Source organism: Lithobates pipiens, unplaced genomic scaffold, assembly GCF_037356315.1.
Source record: "Lithobates pipiens isolate NorthernLeopardFrog02 unplaced genomic scaffold, aLitPip1_a1.2 Scaffold_18, whole genome shotgun sequence".
Taxonomy (NCBI): domain Eukaryota; kingdom Metazoa; phylum Chordata; class Amphibia; order Anura; family Ranidae; genus Lithobates; species Lithobates pipiens.
In genome coordinates, this window is record NW_027507758.1 from 491398588 (window position 1) to 491418290 (window position 19703).

At 42.8% G+C, this 19703-nt stretch overlaps 1 protein-coding gene across 2 annotated transcripts in view; it reads left to right on the top strand.

Annotated features, from left to right (window-relative positions):
- The window catches only part of RNF168 (ring finger protein 168), a 31748-nt gene extending 13229 nt beyond the window's left edge, over positions 1-18519 (top strand). For both annotated transcript variants that reach the window (XM_077488585.1, XM_077488586.1), the window contains exons 3-7: positions 1717-1793; positions 7297-7476; positions 9003-9130; positions 10560-10632; positions 15138-18519. In XM_077488585.1, coding sequence (XP_077344711.1) covers positions 1717-1793; positions 7297-7476; positions 9003-9130; positions 10560-10632; positions 15138-16037 — 1358 coding nt within the window. In that variant the 3' untranslated portion in view covers positions 16038-18519. The remainder of the gene's footprint in view (positions 1-1716; positions 1794-7296; positions 7477-9002; positions 9131-10559; positions 10633-15137) is intronic.
- The last annotated feature ends 1184 nt before the right edge of the window (positions 18520-19703 follow it).

The window sequence follows — 19703 nt, forward strand, 5'->3', positions numbered from 1 at the left end:
ACTGATAAAAATTGCTCTCCATGTTTTATGCACAAAAAGGTGTTCTTAATAAATAGAGATGTAAACGGGTCGTTGGATACAGTTTCAAATAACAAATTTGTGCAAACCTATCAGTCTAGTTTTCAGATATGCACTGGTTTAAAATTTAAAACGTTATTACCGTATATACTCGAGTATAGGCCGACCCGAATATAAGCCGAGGCCCCCAATTTACCCCCAAAAAAACTGGCAAACTTATTGACTCGTGTATAAGCCGAGGGTGAGACATGCCTGTCCATCCCTGTGTGTGTGTCCGTCCATCCCTGTGTGTCCGTCCATCCCTGTGTGTCCGTCCATCCCTGTGTGTCCGTCCATCCCTGTGTGTCCGTCCATCCCTGTGTGTCCGTCCATCCCTGTGTGTCCGTCCATCCCTGTGTGTCCGTCCATCCCTGTGTGTCCGTCCATCCCTGTGTGTCCGTCCATCCATCCCTGTGTGTGTGTGTGTCCATCCATCCATCCATCCCTGTGTGTGTGTGTGTCCATCCATCCATCCATCCATCCCTGTGTGTGTGTGTGTCCATCCATCCATCCATCCATCCCTGTGTGTGTGTGTCTCCATCCATCCATCCATCCATCCCTGTGTGTGTGTGTCTCCATCCATCCATCCATCCATCCCTGTGTGTGTCTCCATCCATCCGTGTGTGTGTGTATGTGTGTGTGTATGTGTGTATGTGTGTATGTGTGTGTGTGTGTGTGTGTGTGTGTGTGTCCAGCCTACCTTTGTCCCGAGCCTCCTAATAACCAGCAATTTGTTTCATGGAGTTGGGCTTTAAAGGGACTACAGATCCCTATTTGGGATGATCCTACTTTCTTTATGGTGTTATGATGCCCTATAGGGTGAGCCATAGTGCCGGTGAAGAATAATGAATCTTTATGTACACAGGGTTATGGAAGGCATTCGAGGGCACAATAAACACATGTAATCAGGGATTGTTCTGGCCAGAATTATCTGCTGATAAGAGCAAGCAGCCGCATTCTGTAGGCATATGAATTATTAATGTTCCTCTGAAACTCTCTGGCTTGTTCTGAAAAGATCATTTCTTTGTGAGCAAAGGACTGAAAAACACACAGCACACAAGGAAGGGGGGATTTACCTTGCCTCCTTGCCTCCGTCCCGTGCCGTGTCGTGCCTTGCCTTGCCTTGCCCCCGTCCCGTCCCGTCCCGTGCCCTCTTCGTCGGCGGCCATTGTAAAATTCAAAAGCTGCGCCGCCGCCTTCGCCTGTGATAGGCGGAACACTGAATTTCCCAGCAGCCTGTGTTCCGCCTATCACAGACGTCGTATCATCCTCGTCCGTAGTACGAGGATGATACGATGTCCGTGATAGGCGGAACACAGGCTGCTGGGAAATTCAGTGTTCCGCCTATCACAGGCGAAGGCGGAGCCGGAGGCGCGGCTTTTGAATAGAATGGCCGCTGTCTGTCTGCTCGACACGCTGTTCGAGCGGGCAGACAGCGATGACTCGAGTATAAGCCGAGGGGGGCACTTTCAGCCTCAAAAAAGAGGCTGAAAATCTCGGCTTATACTCGAGTATATACGGTATACATTAATCTGCTAATGTTTCCCTGTTAATATCATGTTAGAAATATGATAGCCATTGCCAAAGCTGCTTCTAAAACTGCCCGAATGGCGGTTTTGGCTTAAGTATTACCTGATGTTTTGCTACTTTTTGGCCTAGACTTTACACCTCATCCAGCTCGAAAACTGTGCCGACCAGGAGAAATCAGAGAAGAATATGAAGCTGAAATAAGTAAGGTAAGAAGTAGTTCTAATTAGGGCTGTAGTTCATAATCGATTAGTTGGGCGATTGTTTCAATTAATCGGTTAATAACCTTAAAGTGTGGTGTATAGTTTAGTTAATATGTAAAGTTTAAAAAAAGACTATTTTATTATTAAATATCTATATGGAGTGGTAAATATAACTAACCAACTATATAGGTAGGGAGCAAAATCTCAATTCCACTCTGAGAATAACCGACAGAAGGGGTATACTGTTAGAGGTTGAATCTTTTAAATATCATCATTGGCTGTGCTTTTTTATTTTTGCACATATGATTTTGCTGCGATTTGCGGTTTTGCATTTTTTTTTTTTTTTTTTTTTTTTTTAAACTTTGGGGGGGGGGGGCAAATTTTGATGTTGGTCAGATTAAAAAACACAAATTGCTGCAAAAACGCACTGCACGCTTTTCTGCATCTTCTCCATTGAAGTTTATTGAACCAAAAAAAGCACCATTTCGCGTTGGAAAAATTACCAGTTACAAATATTGGTAACTGGTTTTCTAGGAAATCTTCCAGGGCGGCACATCTGAGATGACGAGTCCAATCTGACAGAAAACACAATCAACAACAAGGTTTAAAAGGCCCCTCCCTTCCCTCTGTCCCTCAGTTATGTTAGTCTAAACCCACACCGGTGCCAGAGGGTACAATCTGTGAAACAAACACACCACCAACAATTAGGGTTAGGGAAGTAGGCCTTCCGTCCTGGAAGATTTTGTAGAAAACCTGTTACCGGTAAATGTAACTCGTAATTTTCTCCAGTCCTCTTCCAAAACCAACCACCTGAGATGACGAACAAGAAGTTCAGGCCTACCTTAGGGTGGGACCATCGCCTGTAGGACCTTCCTGACAAACGCCAAGTCCTGAGAGGACAACAGCTCCACTCTGTAGTGCTTCAGGAAGGTATTTTGGCTCGTCCAAGTTGTCGCTCTGCAGATTTGATCAATTGAAGCTAGGGATGCACTGAAATTTCGGCCGCCGAAACACATCGGCCGAAAATGCCCTTTTCGGCAATTTGCCGAAAGAGAAAAATGGCCGATAATGGAGCCGAAAATGGAGCGGGGCCTGGGTAGGGGGCGGGGATCCGCCCCTGGTGCCACCCATCATGAAAAGCTATATCATGCTATAGTGCAGGAGAGCTGCCTCCACCACCTGTTTGATCACAGCACGGGAACATCACAGCTTTCATTTCAATAGCTGTGTGTTCCCGGCCACACACCATCACGTACAGCCCCTCCCCCTTGTCCGGGCACTTTGATAGACAGATCACCCGCAGGATTGGACAGATGATCTGTCTATCAAAGTGCCCTGGCAAGGGGAAGGGGCTGTACGTGACGGTGCGCGGCCGGGAACACACAGCTATTGAACTAAAAGCTGTGATGTTCCCGGCGCTGTGATCAAACGGGCGATGGAGGTGGCTCTCCTCTTCTCTCTTCTCTTCACAGGTTAGCTGCTATGGGGGACACTGGCTGGCTGCATTGTATCAATTGTATCGTGTGCAATTTCTGACCTCCTGTACCACGTCCTCTGTCTCTGACCATCTCCTGTACCACGTCCCTGGTCTGACATCTCCTGTACCATGTCCCCGGTCTGTGACATCTCCTGTACCATGTCCCCGGTCTGTGACATCTCCTGTACCACGTCCCCGGTCTGTGACATCTCCTGTACCACGTCCCCGGTCTGTGACATCTCCTGTACCACGTCCCCGGTCTGTGACATCTCCTGTACCACGTCCCCGGTCTGTGACATCTCCTGTACCACGTCCCCGGTCTGTGACATCTCCTGTACCACGTCCCCGGTCTGTGACCATCTCCTGCACCACGTCCCCGGTCTGTGACCATCTCCTGCACCACGTCCCCGGTCTGTGACCATCTCCTGCACCACGTCCCCGGTGTCTGACCATCTCCTGCACCACGTCCCCGGTGTCTGACCATCTCCTGCACCACGTCCCCGGTGTCTGACCATCTCCTGCACCACGTCCCCGGTGTCTGACCATCTCCTGCACCACGTCCCCGGTGTCTGACCATCTCCTGCACCACGTCCCCGGTGTCTGACCATCTCCTGCACAAAAACATTTTTTTAAATATGTTTCGGTTTCGGTTTTCGGCCTAGTGTATTTTTCATTTTCGGTACCAAAAAACCCATTCGGCGCACCCCTAATTGAAGCACCTGCCCTCTCTGCCCAGGAGATCGCCAGAGATCTAGTTGAGTGAGCTTTTAAATTAGTTGGGACAGGCTTGCCCGGCTACAGTGATGGTCTGCTTAATCCACCTGGCTATCGTTGGCTTGGAGGCCTGAAGACCCTTATTCTGGCCTGAAAAACGAATTAGCAAATGGTTTGACCTTCTAAACTCTTTCTAAATAGCTCAATAGATATCATCTAACATCTAATAAATTAAACCTTTTCTTCCTTATCATTTTTAGGATTCTGACAAAAAGAGGGAAGCATAATCTCTTATGACCTGTGAAAATCCGAGGTCACTTTTGGCAAATATAAAGGATCCTGTCTGAGGATTACCCTATCCTCCAGGAGCAACAAAAAGGGCTCTTTATTTGTCCGGGCCTGTAGGTCGCCAACTCTTCTGGCCGCCATGATTGCCAGAAGGAAAGCCATCTTAAGGGAAAGAAAATTAACTGAAACTTGAGCCAGTGGCTCAAAAGGTCCCTTAGTTAGGGCATCTAATACTAAGTCCCAAAGTGGAAACATGTTGGGTAACTCTCTCCCTAGCTGACAAATCTTTCTATGAGGGGAGGGTTAAGGGCCAGCTTCCTATCGAGAGACAGACAAGGCTGCAACCTGAACTCTGAGGGTATTGACTGCTAAAATCTTTTCAGCCCTATCCTGGAGAAAATGCAGGACCGCTGGGATTATTTGAAGACTGAGCCCAGCGAGCGAAGACCCTCCAGAACTTAGCGTAAATCTGTCTAGTGACTGGCTTTCTGCTTGACAAAAGTGTATCAATGACTTTTCAGAACAGCCCTTGCGTCTTAGGATCTCCCTTTCAAACACCAAGCTGTCAGAGAAAGAAAGCGGGGATCTGGGGGTAAAACTGGTCCCTGGTGGAGGAGATTGCGACTGCAGGGGAGATGGAATGGAAGAGCCACCAACCATCTCCCCAGAGTGGGGAACCATGGCCCCCTCAGCCACCAGGGTGCAATTAGAATAAGCCACCCGTCTGACTGGGATAGCTTCTGAAGAACCCGGGGAATAAGCACCAGGGGAGGAAACGCATATGCTTTGGAAAAATCCGAGCTTTGGGCTAGTGCATCTACTCCCCATGAGCCCTGGCCAGGGAGAAGAACTTGTGCACCTTCCTGTTCTTCCTGGAGGCAAACAAGTCTATCTCTGGCTTGCCAAAGCATTGGCAAACTAGAGAAAGTGCCTCATTGCTCAGCTCCCACTTCCCCTGATGAATGAGTTGCCTGCTGAGAAAGTCTGCCCGCACATTGAGAGAGACCCTCTTATGTGGACATCCAAGATTGAGAGGACGGTTTCCTCCACTTCTCCCAGGATTTCCTGGGTCAACCTCATTAACTTGCTGGACCTTGTTAGCCCCCCCCCCCCCCCCCCCCCTGGTGATCTCTGAAAAAGCTTTTCCGATGGCTAGCAGCTCTCTTAAATTGCAGGAAGCCAAGGTCTTCTCCTGGTCCCAAGGCACCTGAGTGAAAAGATCCCCTAGATGAGCTCCCCAGGCACTTGCGTCCGTAGTTGCATTCAGTGGGTCCTGCTGGTTCCAGGTCTGACCTCCCGACAGGTTGTATGAGTTGAGCCACCAATCCAGCGAGTTTACCTCCTTTGAGAGGGATAACCTTATGTCCAGTGATCCCCTTTTTCCATCCCAGGAGGAGAGAAGGAATCCCTGGAGCCCACGAGATTGGAACTGGGCCCAATGGACCGCAGGGATGCAAGATGACATCAACCCCAGAATACTCATAATGGTCCTCAAAGAGGCCTCCCCTCTCTTGAAGAGTGGACACGGCCGCCTGCACTTTTGTAATCATTTCTTGGAGAAGAAAGATTCTCTGGGCCACTGAGTCTATGCGGTACCCCAGAAAAATCTTGGATTGTGCAGGATCCAGAGAGGACTTCTCCTGGCTGACCAACCAACCCAGGGTTTTTAGAGTTGACAGCACCCTGTCTCTGTTGGACCAAAGCTGTTCTTGGGTTGGGCTGTAAATTGGCATGTTGTCTAGGTATGGGATCAAAGCGATCCCTTGTATGCAGGAATTTCTGATGTTTCGGGCCAATGAGAACGTGCAAATAAGCATCTTTCAGGTCTAGCGAGATCATGAAGACTCCTTCCTGGAGGTGTCTTTTGATCGTGTAAATACTCTCCATACGGAACTTTTTGTACAACAAGTACTGGTTCAGCTTCCTTAGATTTATAATTGGTCGAAATTTTCCAGTGTTTCGGTATCACAAATATGTGGGTGACAGAGGGAGCGGCCTTTTAAACCTTGTTGTTGATTGTGTTTCCTGTCAGGTGGGACTCGTCATCTCAGGTCCTGGAAGATGACTGGAGAAAAGTCCATGACCCTTTCCAAATATGTAGTGGCTGAAAAAAACATAGATGTGAATGTGTCCTATAGGAAACCATGTTAAATGAACTGCGTTTTTTCAAAAAGCACTAAAAAACACATAGGTGTGAATGAGGCCTAAGACGTTTAGTAGCAGCAGGATGCTTTTTTTTTTTTTTTTTTTTTTTTTTTTTTTTTTTTATATCACCTGTCATAATGGGGTTAAAAACAAAAATGAGCCATTTATAGTACAAAAATAGCAGATAATTGCTACTGTATTATTATTAATAATAAATGCACCCAGGAGTAGGCAATTCTTCATCAGCGTGTGCTGGTCAGCAAGCAGTTAATAACATGTATGGACGGTGTACTGAGCTGTATGTGTGTTGCACTGTATTTTCCTGATATGTAAACAAATAATGCGTTCTGTATGCTGTCCGAATAATCGATTATGAAATTGGTAAATGATTATTTTCATAATCAATTAGTTGTTTTGTCCCTAGTTCTAATACATTAATGTTCCAGGTAGATCATGCCACTGATTGTTTGTTTACCTCAAATGCTGCAGTCACTGATTTTGTTTGGTAGCTAGGAACACTACTTTTGACAACCACCTTCCCCAGCAGCAGGCAGAAGACGAGGACCACCGCTCCCTGTGACAGCAGCAATCTATCTCTAATGGTCTAACATGCCCTTTCATAGAAACTACTACTTTTCAATCAGTAAGGCTCATGTTCTCTGACCAAGGAGCAGACTGATGCAGGGAAAGTGTGTGTTGGAGTGGTGCTGGAATGCAAATTTCTTTTTAACCACAAACAAACAAATTTTGGGGGCTGTATCTGTTGTTTTACTTTTGCATAACTAGATAGCAAAGTTTCATTATTCTGTTTCAATTCTGGCCTAATACAGAACACTGTATATAGATTTTTTTTTAATTTTGCAGTTGACTTGTGTGTCCCCTTAGATTGAAGCTGAGCGGCTTAGGATAGAAGAGGAAGAACGGAAGGCAAGTGAGGACTACATTCAGAAGCTTTTGGCAGAGGAGGAGGCAGAGCAGCAATGGTCTCTAGAACGCACACAAAGGGAACTGGAAGAACAGATGAAGAAAGACGAGGAGCTTGCCAGGATTCTCAGCAGTGACCTGGTAAATAATGACACTATGAGGAAGCCATATGTCTCCATGTTAATTTTTTGTAAATGTCTACAGTTAAAGGGAAACTGTAGACATTTTATACTAATGGCGGTGATCAATGACTATAACAGCACTGCAATGGACAATCTGATGCTGGGGGGTTGGGGTTGCTGATTTACTGCAACTAACATCACCAGTGACATTGAAACAGTGATTCATGCAAAAAATATAGACTCGCTGTACTAATGACACTGGCTAGGAAGGTTAATTTTATCATCCCTGCACAAACTGACAGAACGCTCCCTGTGTACACAGCTCTGTGTTGAACTTCAACACAGAGCTCTGGGCTGTAAATGTACACAACTGAACAGCACCTCCCCGGCAGGGAATCATTGGCTGGGACTTGCTGACAGGCTCCTGCTGTATACAATCTAGGGATCGACTGATGTAATTTTTTCGGTGCCGATACAATACTGATATTTCAGCCACCTTTCCTGCCGATAGCCGATATTTTTTCCGATATTTTGTACAGTTAAAGATTTTTTGACACTGTCATTTTACTTCTTTGTTTATTACTGTTATTGCTGTCACAAGGAATGTAAACGTCCCTTGTGACAGTAATAGGCATGCGAGAGGTACTCTCTATGGAGAGATGGGAGGTCTATAAGACCCCAAACCGATCTTCTGCACTTCACAGTATTCAAAACCTCAAGATGGGCATTTTTGAATACTTTTTTTTTTTTTTTTTAAACTGGCTCCTTTTAAGATGCCAGTAATCCGGGAAGTGATGTCAAGACATCGTTTCCAGATTACTAGATCTGAGACCCGAACAAAGCAACAGCTTTGTTCGGGTCTTCAGGCAGCTGGCAGACATGCTGGCTGGTTGCTCTGGCCTCCCGGTGGGAGGGGGAGGGATCGTCCTCTCCCGCTGCTTGTAATAACAGCTGAGCGACTGCTGAGCTGCATCTGTTGTTACAATAAAGCTGGCCGTCCGCGCTAAAGAACGTTAAAACCCCTTTAAGTAATATTGGTCAGTTTTTTGACCGATACTAATTTTAAAAAAAGTGAATGTTAGCCGCACCACTAATTGGTCGATCCCTAGTACAATGGGAACTGGCTGGGGGGTGCGCATCTACACAACCTAAATCCGAAATTGGGTAGTGACATACCGGTTTGTTGCTTTGCCTACACTGGCCACTCGTCTGCAGTTTAAGTGGTTAATGTGTGTCGTTTCATGCTTATGTGATTGACTCACTGATTTTCCCAGATGTGTCAAACTTTCCACTACTTCCAAAGGTCCCTGCAGCATTTCTCATTGTAACCCTGAGATTCAGGAACTAGCCTGGCAATGACATGGTAAAACAGCCATTTGTTGCAGATTCCTACCTTTTTTTGTTCTGAAGCAAGTGTACCAAAATCCTTGCAATGTATATAGATCACCTTGAGGAGAATTTTTGTTTTTTAACAAAACTGCCCTTAAAGGTTTAACACCCTTTTTTTTTTTTTTTTTTTTTTTTTTTTTTTTTTTTCTTCACTAGAATGAGTCCACTGCATCATCTGTCCAAATATCCCCAGTGGAGTCACCTGTAATCCTCAAGAAGACTGTCGCTGTAAAGTCTTGTAAACGTATGAAAAGCAACAGGACACAGTCTGGAGACATTCAGAGGTGAGGAAGGAAGTCATTTGGCATAATAGAATCTTGAAGATGAAAAAATATAACTTGATCAGGAGAGACAAAATGATGGTACCATATATGACTCGGTCATATTAAACCTCCGCATTGGATCCATTTTGTACTGTATTGACATTATAAAAAATGATCTGTCTTGTCAAAAGCAAGGGTCCTCTTATGGTCTTCTAAAGCTGATCTCCATCTTTACTGTCACTTTAAAGTGGTTGTAAACCCTTTTAAAAAAATTCCTGAAAAAAAAAATCCTGCAAGACAAAGACATAATGAGCTAGTATGCATAGCATACTAGCTCATTATGAATAACTTACCTGAGAAGGAAGCCCCTGAAGCGGTCCTCCGTCTTCCTCTTCGCCGCTGTCATGGATCCCGGAGCGACTTCCGGATCTCGCAGCTCCGGCGCTAAGATTCGCCGGAGCCGTGGTGCCGACACTCACGCGCGAATGCGCGTGGGAGCCGACACTCACGGCATACCGCCGCGATCTGTGACCTGCCCCAGTTCGCCTGCGTGCCGCTGTCTACGACGCATGCGCCTGTCTTCGGGTAAATATCTCCTAAGCCGTATAGGTTTAGGAGATATTTCTTGGACCTACAGGTAAGCCTTAATCTAGGCTTACCTGTAGGTCAAAGTTGGTTGTAAGGCTTTACAACCACTTTAAATAATTTGTCTGAGATGAGCTGGCCTATACTAACAGGTGCACCCGCTGGCAGCACTATATAGATTGTATGTAGCTCCAGCTATCTGCAGTATCCAGCCATGTGTTGCAGCTGTGGGATGCGAACATCCCATTCTACAACCAAAACAAATGTAAGGCTGAGTGGTGCTCAGCTATTTATAGGCTTCTTTTGTATGCTCTGAATGTTAAGCTTCCTCTGATTGGCTGAGGCAGAGATCGTAACATCATCAGCCCTCCTCTCTGCTCACACTTTGAACCTCTTCATGGGAGTGAGAGCCTGTATTCAGGTTTTAGCGACTAGCTTAGAGGCTGACAATAGCTTCCAAAATACTGAGTTTGGATTTATTTTTGTTTGCAAGAAATTTTAGATAACTAGGAAGTTGATAATACTTTACTGCCGAGCATTTTTTTTTTTTTGGTAGTTCATGCTTTGCCGCAAAGATCTGCATCTAAGACAACCTAACCCTCCATAAATGCATACTTTTACTTTGATCCAATGGCTGTGGCCTCTGGTAATTTCATCCTGCCCGCACCTGTACATCTGTCCATCTCTGGCCTCACGACACCGATCTCTAGATGTCCATGGGGCTGTAATGCGCAGTCACTGCTAGTGTATATATACAAACACTTGAGGCCGCAGCTGTCACATCAAGGTAACTGTGCGTCTATGGAGGGAGCATTGGTTGAGTTTAGTGCACTTTGTTTTAAAGTTAATTTGTTCTGTGTTGCAGGTTTCTGTCACCTACATCGGTGAAGATTTTTGGCACTAACGGGTCTACTCATGTTAGAAATGGTGATCTTCAGGTAATTTACGATTAAAATTTCAGCCAGCTGGAAATCCTTTTATTCTTTTTTTTTTTTTTTTTTTTTTTTTTAACACTGCTATACTGGAATAACTGCAGCTGAATAAAGCCAGAAATTGTGCTTTCTTTTCTTCAGTAGCAGGTCCTGGAGAGTAAATTTTAGGCTGGTTCCCACATAGTCCGTGATCATAGGAGGATCTGTGTGATTTGATGCTAGGCAGACCTCAAAGTTTTGACGGTGGGAGGGCATGCTGGAGCTAAGGTGGAACACTTTTGCAATTTGGCTGCTGAGGCTGGGTCATTCTAACGAATGTGGCTATGCGCAAGATGCTGGACTCGACTAATAGGTTGAGTTGGGCTGGAGGTGCATAAAGTTGTCATTCCTGATCTTCACATTTGTAACTTGCAATGGGAGAAGGCAGAAATTCCTGCATGAAAATGGAACTGAAGGCATTTTATAATAGACTGCGAGCAGACAGGCTATTATCACAGAAGATATTATATCTAATGGTGCGCTCAAATCAGTTTTCTATTTAACTATTCAAGCTGTAGGTGCTTCACATGAGTCTACAATGGCTAGGACTCCCTGACCAGCATACATCAAACTATATTGACCACTGTGCAAATATACAAATGTACTGTGCAATGATATTGTGCAAATGTTAACAAATATCTGAAGGTACTGTGCAAATAATGCAGTATTCGATATGTGCAAAGAATTGTGTATACAGAGAATTTAGCTATCTATATTCAAATCAATTCCAAAATATAAAGCTAGTAAAGTGAAAATATTACCTACTGCCTACTAACCAGTGCAAAATATCCAAATAAATCATCTGTAATCCAACAGCCGTGCAAGTTATAATATGTGAAAGTATCAAAATTGATATATATCTGTGCAAATAGCTATAACAGTGCACTATGCCTAAGGTAATGTTTATAATCAAATTTTATGACCACAGATTTGCATATAAAATGGTCATTCAATCCAAATCCATATACGGCTTCAAATGCAGTTGGATCACCATCAGAGAGGGTGCCCCTTATATCTTCACAGTACCTTTCCAAGCAATGTTACTCACAATCGTATTTTTCAGGAATATGAGCACTAAATAAAAGCTTTCATTGTGCAATGATTACCACTCCTGTGTGCTACACACACACACACACACACACACACACACACACACACACACACACACACACACGCACAATTTCACTCCCATAACCTTGACCGCCAAGTAGCGCATTTAATCGGCTGGAAGGAGGTGTTCCCCACACAGGCTTCCCTGTTAGCTGTGTAGCTATGAGTGAAATTGGTGTGTGGGTGTGTGTGTGTGTGGGGCAAGCAGGAGTGGTAGTAATTGCGCAATTAAAGCTTTTTTTATTTTGTGCTCATACCCCGGAAAAATAGGATCGTGAGTAATTCTGCTTGGAAAGTGCTCGCATTCCTGAAAAATACGATTGTGTGTAACATTGCTTGGAAAAGTACTGTGAAGATATAAGGGGCACCCTCTCGGATTGTGATCCAACTGCATTTGAAGCCGTGGAAGCCTATGGATTGAGTGACTATTTTATATGCAAATCTGTGGTCATAAAATTTGATTATAAACATTACCTTAGGCATAGTGCACTGTTATAGCTATTTGCACAGATGTATATCAATTTTGATACTTTCACATATTATAACTTGCATGGTTGTTGGATTACATATGATTTATTTGGATATTTTGCGCTGGTTAGTAGGTGTAATGATGGGAAATGAGTATGGCATATTTGCACTTTACTAGCTTTATATTTTGAAATGTATTTGAAAAAAAAAAAAAAATAAATAAATATATATATATATATATATATATATATATATATATATATATATTACACACAATTCTTTGAACATATCGAATACTGCATTATTTGCGCAGCACTTTTAGATATTTCTTTACATTTGCACAGAACATTTTGTATATTTGCACAGTGGTCAATATAGTTTGTATGCTGGTAAGGGAGTCCTAGCCATTGTGGACTCATGTGAAGCACTTACAGCTTGAGTAGTTAATTAAATAGAAAATTGATTTGAGCGCACCATTAGATAGAATACAAACCTTAAAAGTGACAGCACACTGATATATGGTCGCAGCCTAGTCATTCAGGTTTTTTTCTATTTGTTTATTTATTTTATTTATTTTTTATACATTCTTCTCTACATATTCGTAATATCAGCGCTAAGGCTTATTTACATGTATTATCACAGAAGACACATGCAATAAGATGCGCAAACCTGTCTTCTGTGGCATGTAATTGGGCTGCTTGTGTGCAGCTGGCCAGTGCGGTCCCTGTGTGTTGGAATGATTGACTCCTGCACATGAGTTTCATCATCCCGCGCTGGCTAGTGCATATGCCCCAGCACGGAACCCGGACTGTAAGGCTGGGTTCACACATATTTGAATTGGATGTGCTTTTTGCCTCATCCAATTTGCATAACGTGTACGTAACCGGCTCTCAATGGAGCTGGTTCACACATGTCTGGGATGGTCGGGGTGCGGCTTTATAAAGGTCCTTGCCGATACCAATACTATTTTTTATTTTTTTAGGTCGTGACGAAGGCACTGATAGGTGGCACCAATAAGGCTTGGACTGAGTCCATTTTATTTTTTAAATATACAATACCTTGTTGTTTGGGGGGGGGGGGGTGGGTGTCAGTGACTTATTTATTTTTATTTATTTTTTTACCACTTAAGGGCTAGCCTCGTTTTAGTGTTTACATGTTTAAAACAGTTTTTTTTTTGCTAGAAAATTAATAACACCCAAACATTATATATAGTTTTTTTTTTCTAACACTTTAGAGAATAAAATGGCGGTCATTGCAATACTTTTTTTCACACCGTATTTGCGCAGCAGTCTTACGAGCACTTTTTTTTTTTGGGGGGGGGGGGGGTCAGTTTTTTTCAGTTAGTCCAATATTTTTTTATTTTTTTAAATATTGTGAAAGATAATGTTACACCGAGTAAATTGATACCCAACATGTCACGCTTCAAAATTGCGCCCGCTCGTGGAATGGTGTCAAACTTTTAGCCTCAAAAATCTCTATAGGCAACGTTTAAAAAATTCTACAGGTTGCATGTTTTGTGTTAGAGGAGGTCTAGTGCAAGAATTATTGCTCTCGCTCTACCGGTCACGGTGATGCCTCACATGTGTGGTTTGACCACAGTTTTCATATGCGGAGCACTACTCACGTATGCGTTCGCTTCTGCACGTGAGCTTGTTGGGACAGGGCGCTTTGAAAAAAAAAAACATTTTTCTTATTTATTTTACTTTGATTTTATTTATTTATTTATTTTTATTTATTTATTTTATTTTTTTAAATTGGGTCACTTTTATTCCTGTTAGAAGGAATGTAAACATTCCTTGTAATAGAAAAAAAGCATGACAGGTCCTCCTTAAATATGAGATCTGGGGTCAAAAAGTCCTCAGATCTCATATTTGGACAAAAATGCAAAAATAAAATTAAAAAAAATTGTAATTTGAAAAAAATGTGCCTTTTAAGAGCTATGGGCGGAAGTGATGTTTTGACGTCGCTTCCGCCCTCCTTATGGTATGGAGACGGGTGGGGGCCATCTTAGCAGTACATGTGTGTTAAAGTGGTGGAGCACAGACATTCGTTATGCTTATTGCATGGGCGTTGTTTATCATTGATCACATTAATATTGAGCACTTTTATGTACTGTATGATTATTTGGAAATTATTTGTCACTTCTTGATTGGTCACATAAAAATTAGTGTTGAGTAGTTTTACACCATTTGCACGTGACAGTTATTGCTTTAAAGTGGAAGTAAACCCTCCTATTATTTTCAGCCAAGGAAGCTGCCATCTTGGCCTCTGCTTAATCTTTAAGTGTCATGATGCTGCACATATGATCAGTTATGACCCCAGCCGTTGGACGGTTTGGCAGTTTGGTTGAGAGCACAACTAATGTGACAGTTAGCATTTCCTGCATGCCAGGAATTTAACTGTTTTTTGAACCTATTAAATCCAATGGGTTTACTTCCGCTTTAAAGGGACAGTGCGGCGCATTTTATTACTTTTGTGCAAATTGACCCATTTCCGACCTCGTCCTGAAGGAATCCCCACCCCCTTCCATCTTGGCCACATGCAGTACTTCTATCTTGACTTGTGACCAGCACCTGCCACTCAACAGTCTAGTGTAAGAGGCCCAGTGGTTAGTAGATGCTCTTACCATAGTTAAATTGTGTCAGCTGGACTTGGCTCCAGCATGGCTGGGGCCTAGTTCTGTGTCTGCAGAAGTTGAAGCCTTTGCATACTTGCATAGCATTCACATGCATTTAAACTTTTGAGAATTGTACTAACCAGGCTTAAAAGTGCATTGACCTGACCAGTTCATAGGCATTTGTTAACAGTTTTCTAGACTTTGCAACGTATGCTTTCAATTTCATGTATTGGATGTGTAACTAGACACTTGATTGTCTTATTTGTTGTATTTGCAGAACATGAGTACTAGTGCTAAAAATGTTTTAGCTTTGCTGGAAGAATCGGATGAGGATGCAATGCCTATACTCTCCCCTCAATCATCTTTCACTCCTACTCCTAGTCCTATAGAAGTATCAGATTCAGAGATTCAACTACCTGATCTGACTAAATACTCTCCTACCAGAAATGCATTTCACACAGAACGGTCATCCAGAAACAAATATTTAGGGCAAATGGTAACTAATGAGGCTTCCCTAACTATGACTACTGCACAGTTATCCCCTCCCAGGTGTTCCAGCTTTATGGATAGTAGTAGGAAATGGCAAAATCCACAACATCTTGATGCAACCAATATCCCTGAGCATTGGCATAAACTGTCACCTAAAAGAACTCTTGATTTCTATGGAGACACAGAGTATCATCCAAGTGAAAAGAGGCCTTGTCTGGAGAAAAGCACAGCACCTGGATATCACACAGAAAAGTTAATGGAACTGGAAGAGACTCTCCATGAGAAGAAACTGCAGGAAGAACAGGACCGGATTCTGGCACTAAAACTACAGAAGCTCTTAAACAAGGAGGTGAAACAAGTCAGCAGACAGAAGGGTTCCCCAGATGAGTACAAGTTGCGGCCAAAAAGAACACCTCCACAGCAGAAGCCATCGGAGTCTTCATCACCCAAAAGGACTGATTCAGAGTGCTGTATGGATCAAAGCAGTTCTAAGAGCTCTGAAAGTGGGGAATCCTCCGATGAAAATAAAAAACCTGCCCCAAGAAAGCATGCTCAATCCTTTCCACCTAGAGATGGGACAAGTAAAACTTCTGAACAGCCCTCATTGCCTAATGGGGTAAAAATCCTGAAACCAAGTAACAAGCAGCAAACCATACTGGATATGTTTCAAAGAGCTTCAAGAAAGTAGTTTCAATAAGAGCATATTTGCTTAAAGATGAATTACAGACAGTCTTTTAAACATCATTACTTTGGCACAGCTTGGACCAATGCAAGTATACCATACATGTGGGATCCCTGTGGCAGCTGGAAATCACTGTTGTAGATGCCACTACTACAGTGATCTTTGCCAAGTGGCTGCTCTGCTGCGTTGTGAACACAGGAGGGAGCTTGCTCGCTCGGCATGGGCTCCATTCAGGGAATACTTTGCTTTTTTTCGAATGAATGTAAAGTATTCTCTAACTGGATGAGGTGGAGAGCCAGGGTGGTGATATGAGTTCCACCTCGTCCAGTCGAGAAAATCGAGCATTCTAAATGGTGCCTATGCAGAGAAGGCAACCATCTGTTAAGTAGCAGTTCATCTGTTTGGCATGGGGCCCAGAAGCTAACAGTAATCACTATTAGTAGTGGTGCCTACTAGTGATTTTCAACTTCCAGGGCTAACCCATAGGTTTGGCACTTACTAGTGCTGGTCCAAGCTCGCTCAATGTTCCTATGTAAACATTGCTATACCTGCAATTTGGCTTTAGGCCTCTTGCACTTGCTACTGATGTGTGAACATTTGCATTTTTGGACGTAATCCCAGGCCTGTATGTTGGATATATTCACAGGCGCATATTTCCGTGTTCGAGCTCCCGGGATGTTGTGTAAACTGTTGGCGCGTATGCGTTTACCGGCACAAAATGCTGACGGGGAATGCATTTTTTTTTTTTTATGGGGTTTTTTTTTCCCATGAATACGCAGTGCTTGTTTACACGCCTGTGTGTACAGCCATATTGTAAACATTGGGCTACATTTTAGATCCATAAGAAAGAAAAAAAAAAAAAGCTGTACTGAGCATTTTCAAGCTGCAGTGTGCAAGTGGCCTTAGGGACCCAATCTTTCCCATAAGGTTATAAGTGCTGTTAATGTATTTTATGCATGCTATTTACATGTAAAAGCCTCCCTTGTGAAGACATCCAAAAGCCATAAATGGGACCTTTTTAAAAAGGGCTGCTAGGTTTGGTTGTAGTTTGTTTTATTTTTTTTCCAGACTGCTTATACAATAATGCTGTTTACAATTAATGAATGCACTTCCAGTTAATGAAAGCTAATTGTCTGTTACTTAGGTGCAGCACCACATTTAAATTTGCAGGTCTACTGTTTTCACCAATCTGTCTCGCAATGCTGCATATTTTGCTACTTGCCAATTGGAGCTCCTTGTATTTTGAGATGTAGCCCTGGTTCAGACTGCATGCCGCATGCAATTTGCACATTCATTCATTTTGAATGACTCCCATCACACCACATCCTCTTGTAAAAGGTTCAGGCAGTTTGAACTGGATCCTATTTGTGTTTTACACCTAAATTATCCAGTTCAGGCAAACACTGCATTTCAGTGTGATTGCTATGCAGTGCAGAAATTGCTGCATTTCCTGCACTGCGTCTGTGTGAACCAGGGCTGAATGACTGCAGGCAGCAATGTGCAGCTTCACTGCACATGTAAAGTGAAATTTGCTTACTTGGTGTGGGGCTTACTGAATTTTTCACATACAGTACTTGTTTTGTTTTTTGACTAATTAAAGCGGACCTTGCACTAAAATGCAATGACTTTGTATTTGTCTTCTCCCGCCCCCATTCCCAAAACACTGCATTACTCCATTTAGTTCTGTAATGCATCATTTTGAAAGAAGGAAGTTGGGGGAATAGCCACATGGGTGGGGACCTTGCCTTCTAGTGCAGGGTCTGCATTAAATAAGTCCCGTGTGTATAAGTAGTGTAAATATTTGCCAGCAAACCATGGCTCTTCAAGTTCAAACTATGTTTTATTGCAGCATGATCACATCACAAGCAAGAAAGTGCAACATTTGAGCCGTGAAGAACCCCTTCGTCAGACATGTGACGTGCCTGACGAAGGGGTCCTGCCCGACTCTGAGCCATTACACTATTTTTGTCGTGATGTGATCATGCTTCAATAAAACATTGCTTGGACTGAACTTGAAGATCTGTGGTGTGCTGGTAAATATCTACACTGCATTATGTTTGTTCCAGTTTTCTAGCGGTTGCTGTAGTGCCCATTGGATTGGATACTCCAGGATTGTGTGCAATGGGAATATAGATGGTTACAAGTGTACATAAGTGCCTCAAAGTGCTATCATATTTTGGCAGAAGTGAAGTTTCACTTGTTCAAGCCACCTTCTGGTTCTGATTGGTCCTCAAAAATCCTTTTGTATAGATATATATACTTTTTTTTTTTTTTTTTTTTTTTTTTTTTAGAAATAATATAACCAGTTAATTCTTCTGTGTGTATATATAGAACTGTAATTGAATAGTAATCGTTTTCTTCTGTTGCCCAGTTCTGTTTTATGGTTTATGTTAAGGCCTAGTGCAAATGAGTTTTATGAGTCAACTGTACTCTGTTCTATGATGAGTTAGATTATGCAGCTAGGCAATTAAATGTTACTTTTCACTTCTTTTGGTTTCAGTGCTCTAATCTATAGCCATTTTTTTCCAGCTTGCCTGGTTTTAGTTTTGGCTACTGTACTGTTGTCAGTTTGGCAGTCGCATAAAAACATGCAGTTACAGCCTTGTGCTATTAGGGGAAAACAATGTAAACTTTTAAATCCCCTAATGCTACCACTGGTGGATCTAAGACAAAAGTTATCAGCTTAATTAATATCCCCCCTAAAGTAGCATTAACAGTGCAGGCCTACAATCATTAAATCATTAGCTGCTGACTTTTAATAAACACACTCACCTGTCCCACGGTCCAGCGATGCTGCTGCCCGAAGCCTCCCTCCCCCCTCCTCTCAGCACCTTCATTGCAAGTTGGCTGTGACAGCTTGAGGCTTCTCTTAGCGGTCAGGTCATTTTCTGGGACCTGTGAAGTGTCCCACAAGATTCGCTTGGGGGGGAGAGGAGGAGTCGCCTAAAAGCATGAAGTGGGACAGGAAGCATCTGTCAAAACTAGGTACACAGGCAAAAACCTTGCCATGAGCATATAAATCAATCCTAGTGTTTCATTAGGTTTTCAAGACTATAGTGGCTTAACCACTTTCAGACCGGACCATTTTGCTGGTAAATGACCAGAGGTCTTTTTACACTTTGGCACTGCGCTGCTTTAACTGGTAATTGCGCGGTCATGCAATGTTGTACCCAAACAAAATTTGCGTCCTTTTCTTCCCACAAATAGAGCTTTCTTTTGATGGTATTTGATTGCCTCTGCGATTTTTATTTTTTGCGATATAAACGTAAAAAGACCGCAAATTTTGAAAAAAAATGATATTTTCTACTTTTTGTTATTAGAAAAATCCAATAAACTCAATTTTAGTCATACATTTAGGCCAAAATGTATTCAGCCACATGTCTTTGGTAAAAAAAAAGTCAATAATTGTATATTTATTGGTTTGCGCAAAAGTTGTCACATCTACAAACTAAGGTACGTTTTCTGGAATTTACGCAGCTTTTAGTTTACGACTGCCTATCTCATTTCTTGAGGTGCTAAAATGGCAGGGCAGTACAAAACCCCCCCAAATGACCCCATTTTGGAAAGTAGACCCCCTAAGGAAATTGATAAGAGGCATGTTGAGCCCATTGAATATTTTATTTTTTTGCCTCAAGCGATTGAATAATGACAAAAAAAAAAATATTTTTTTTT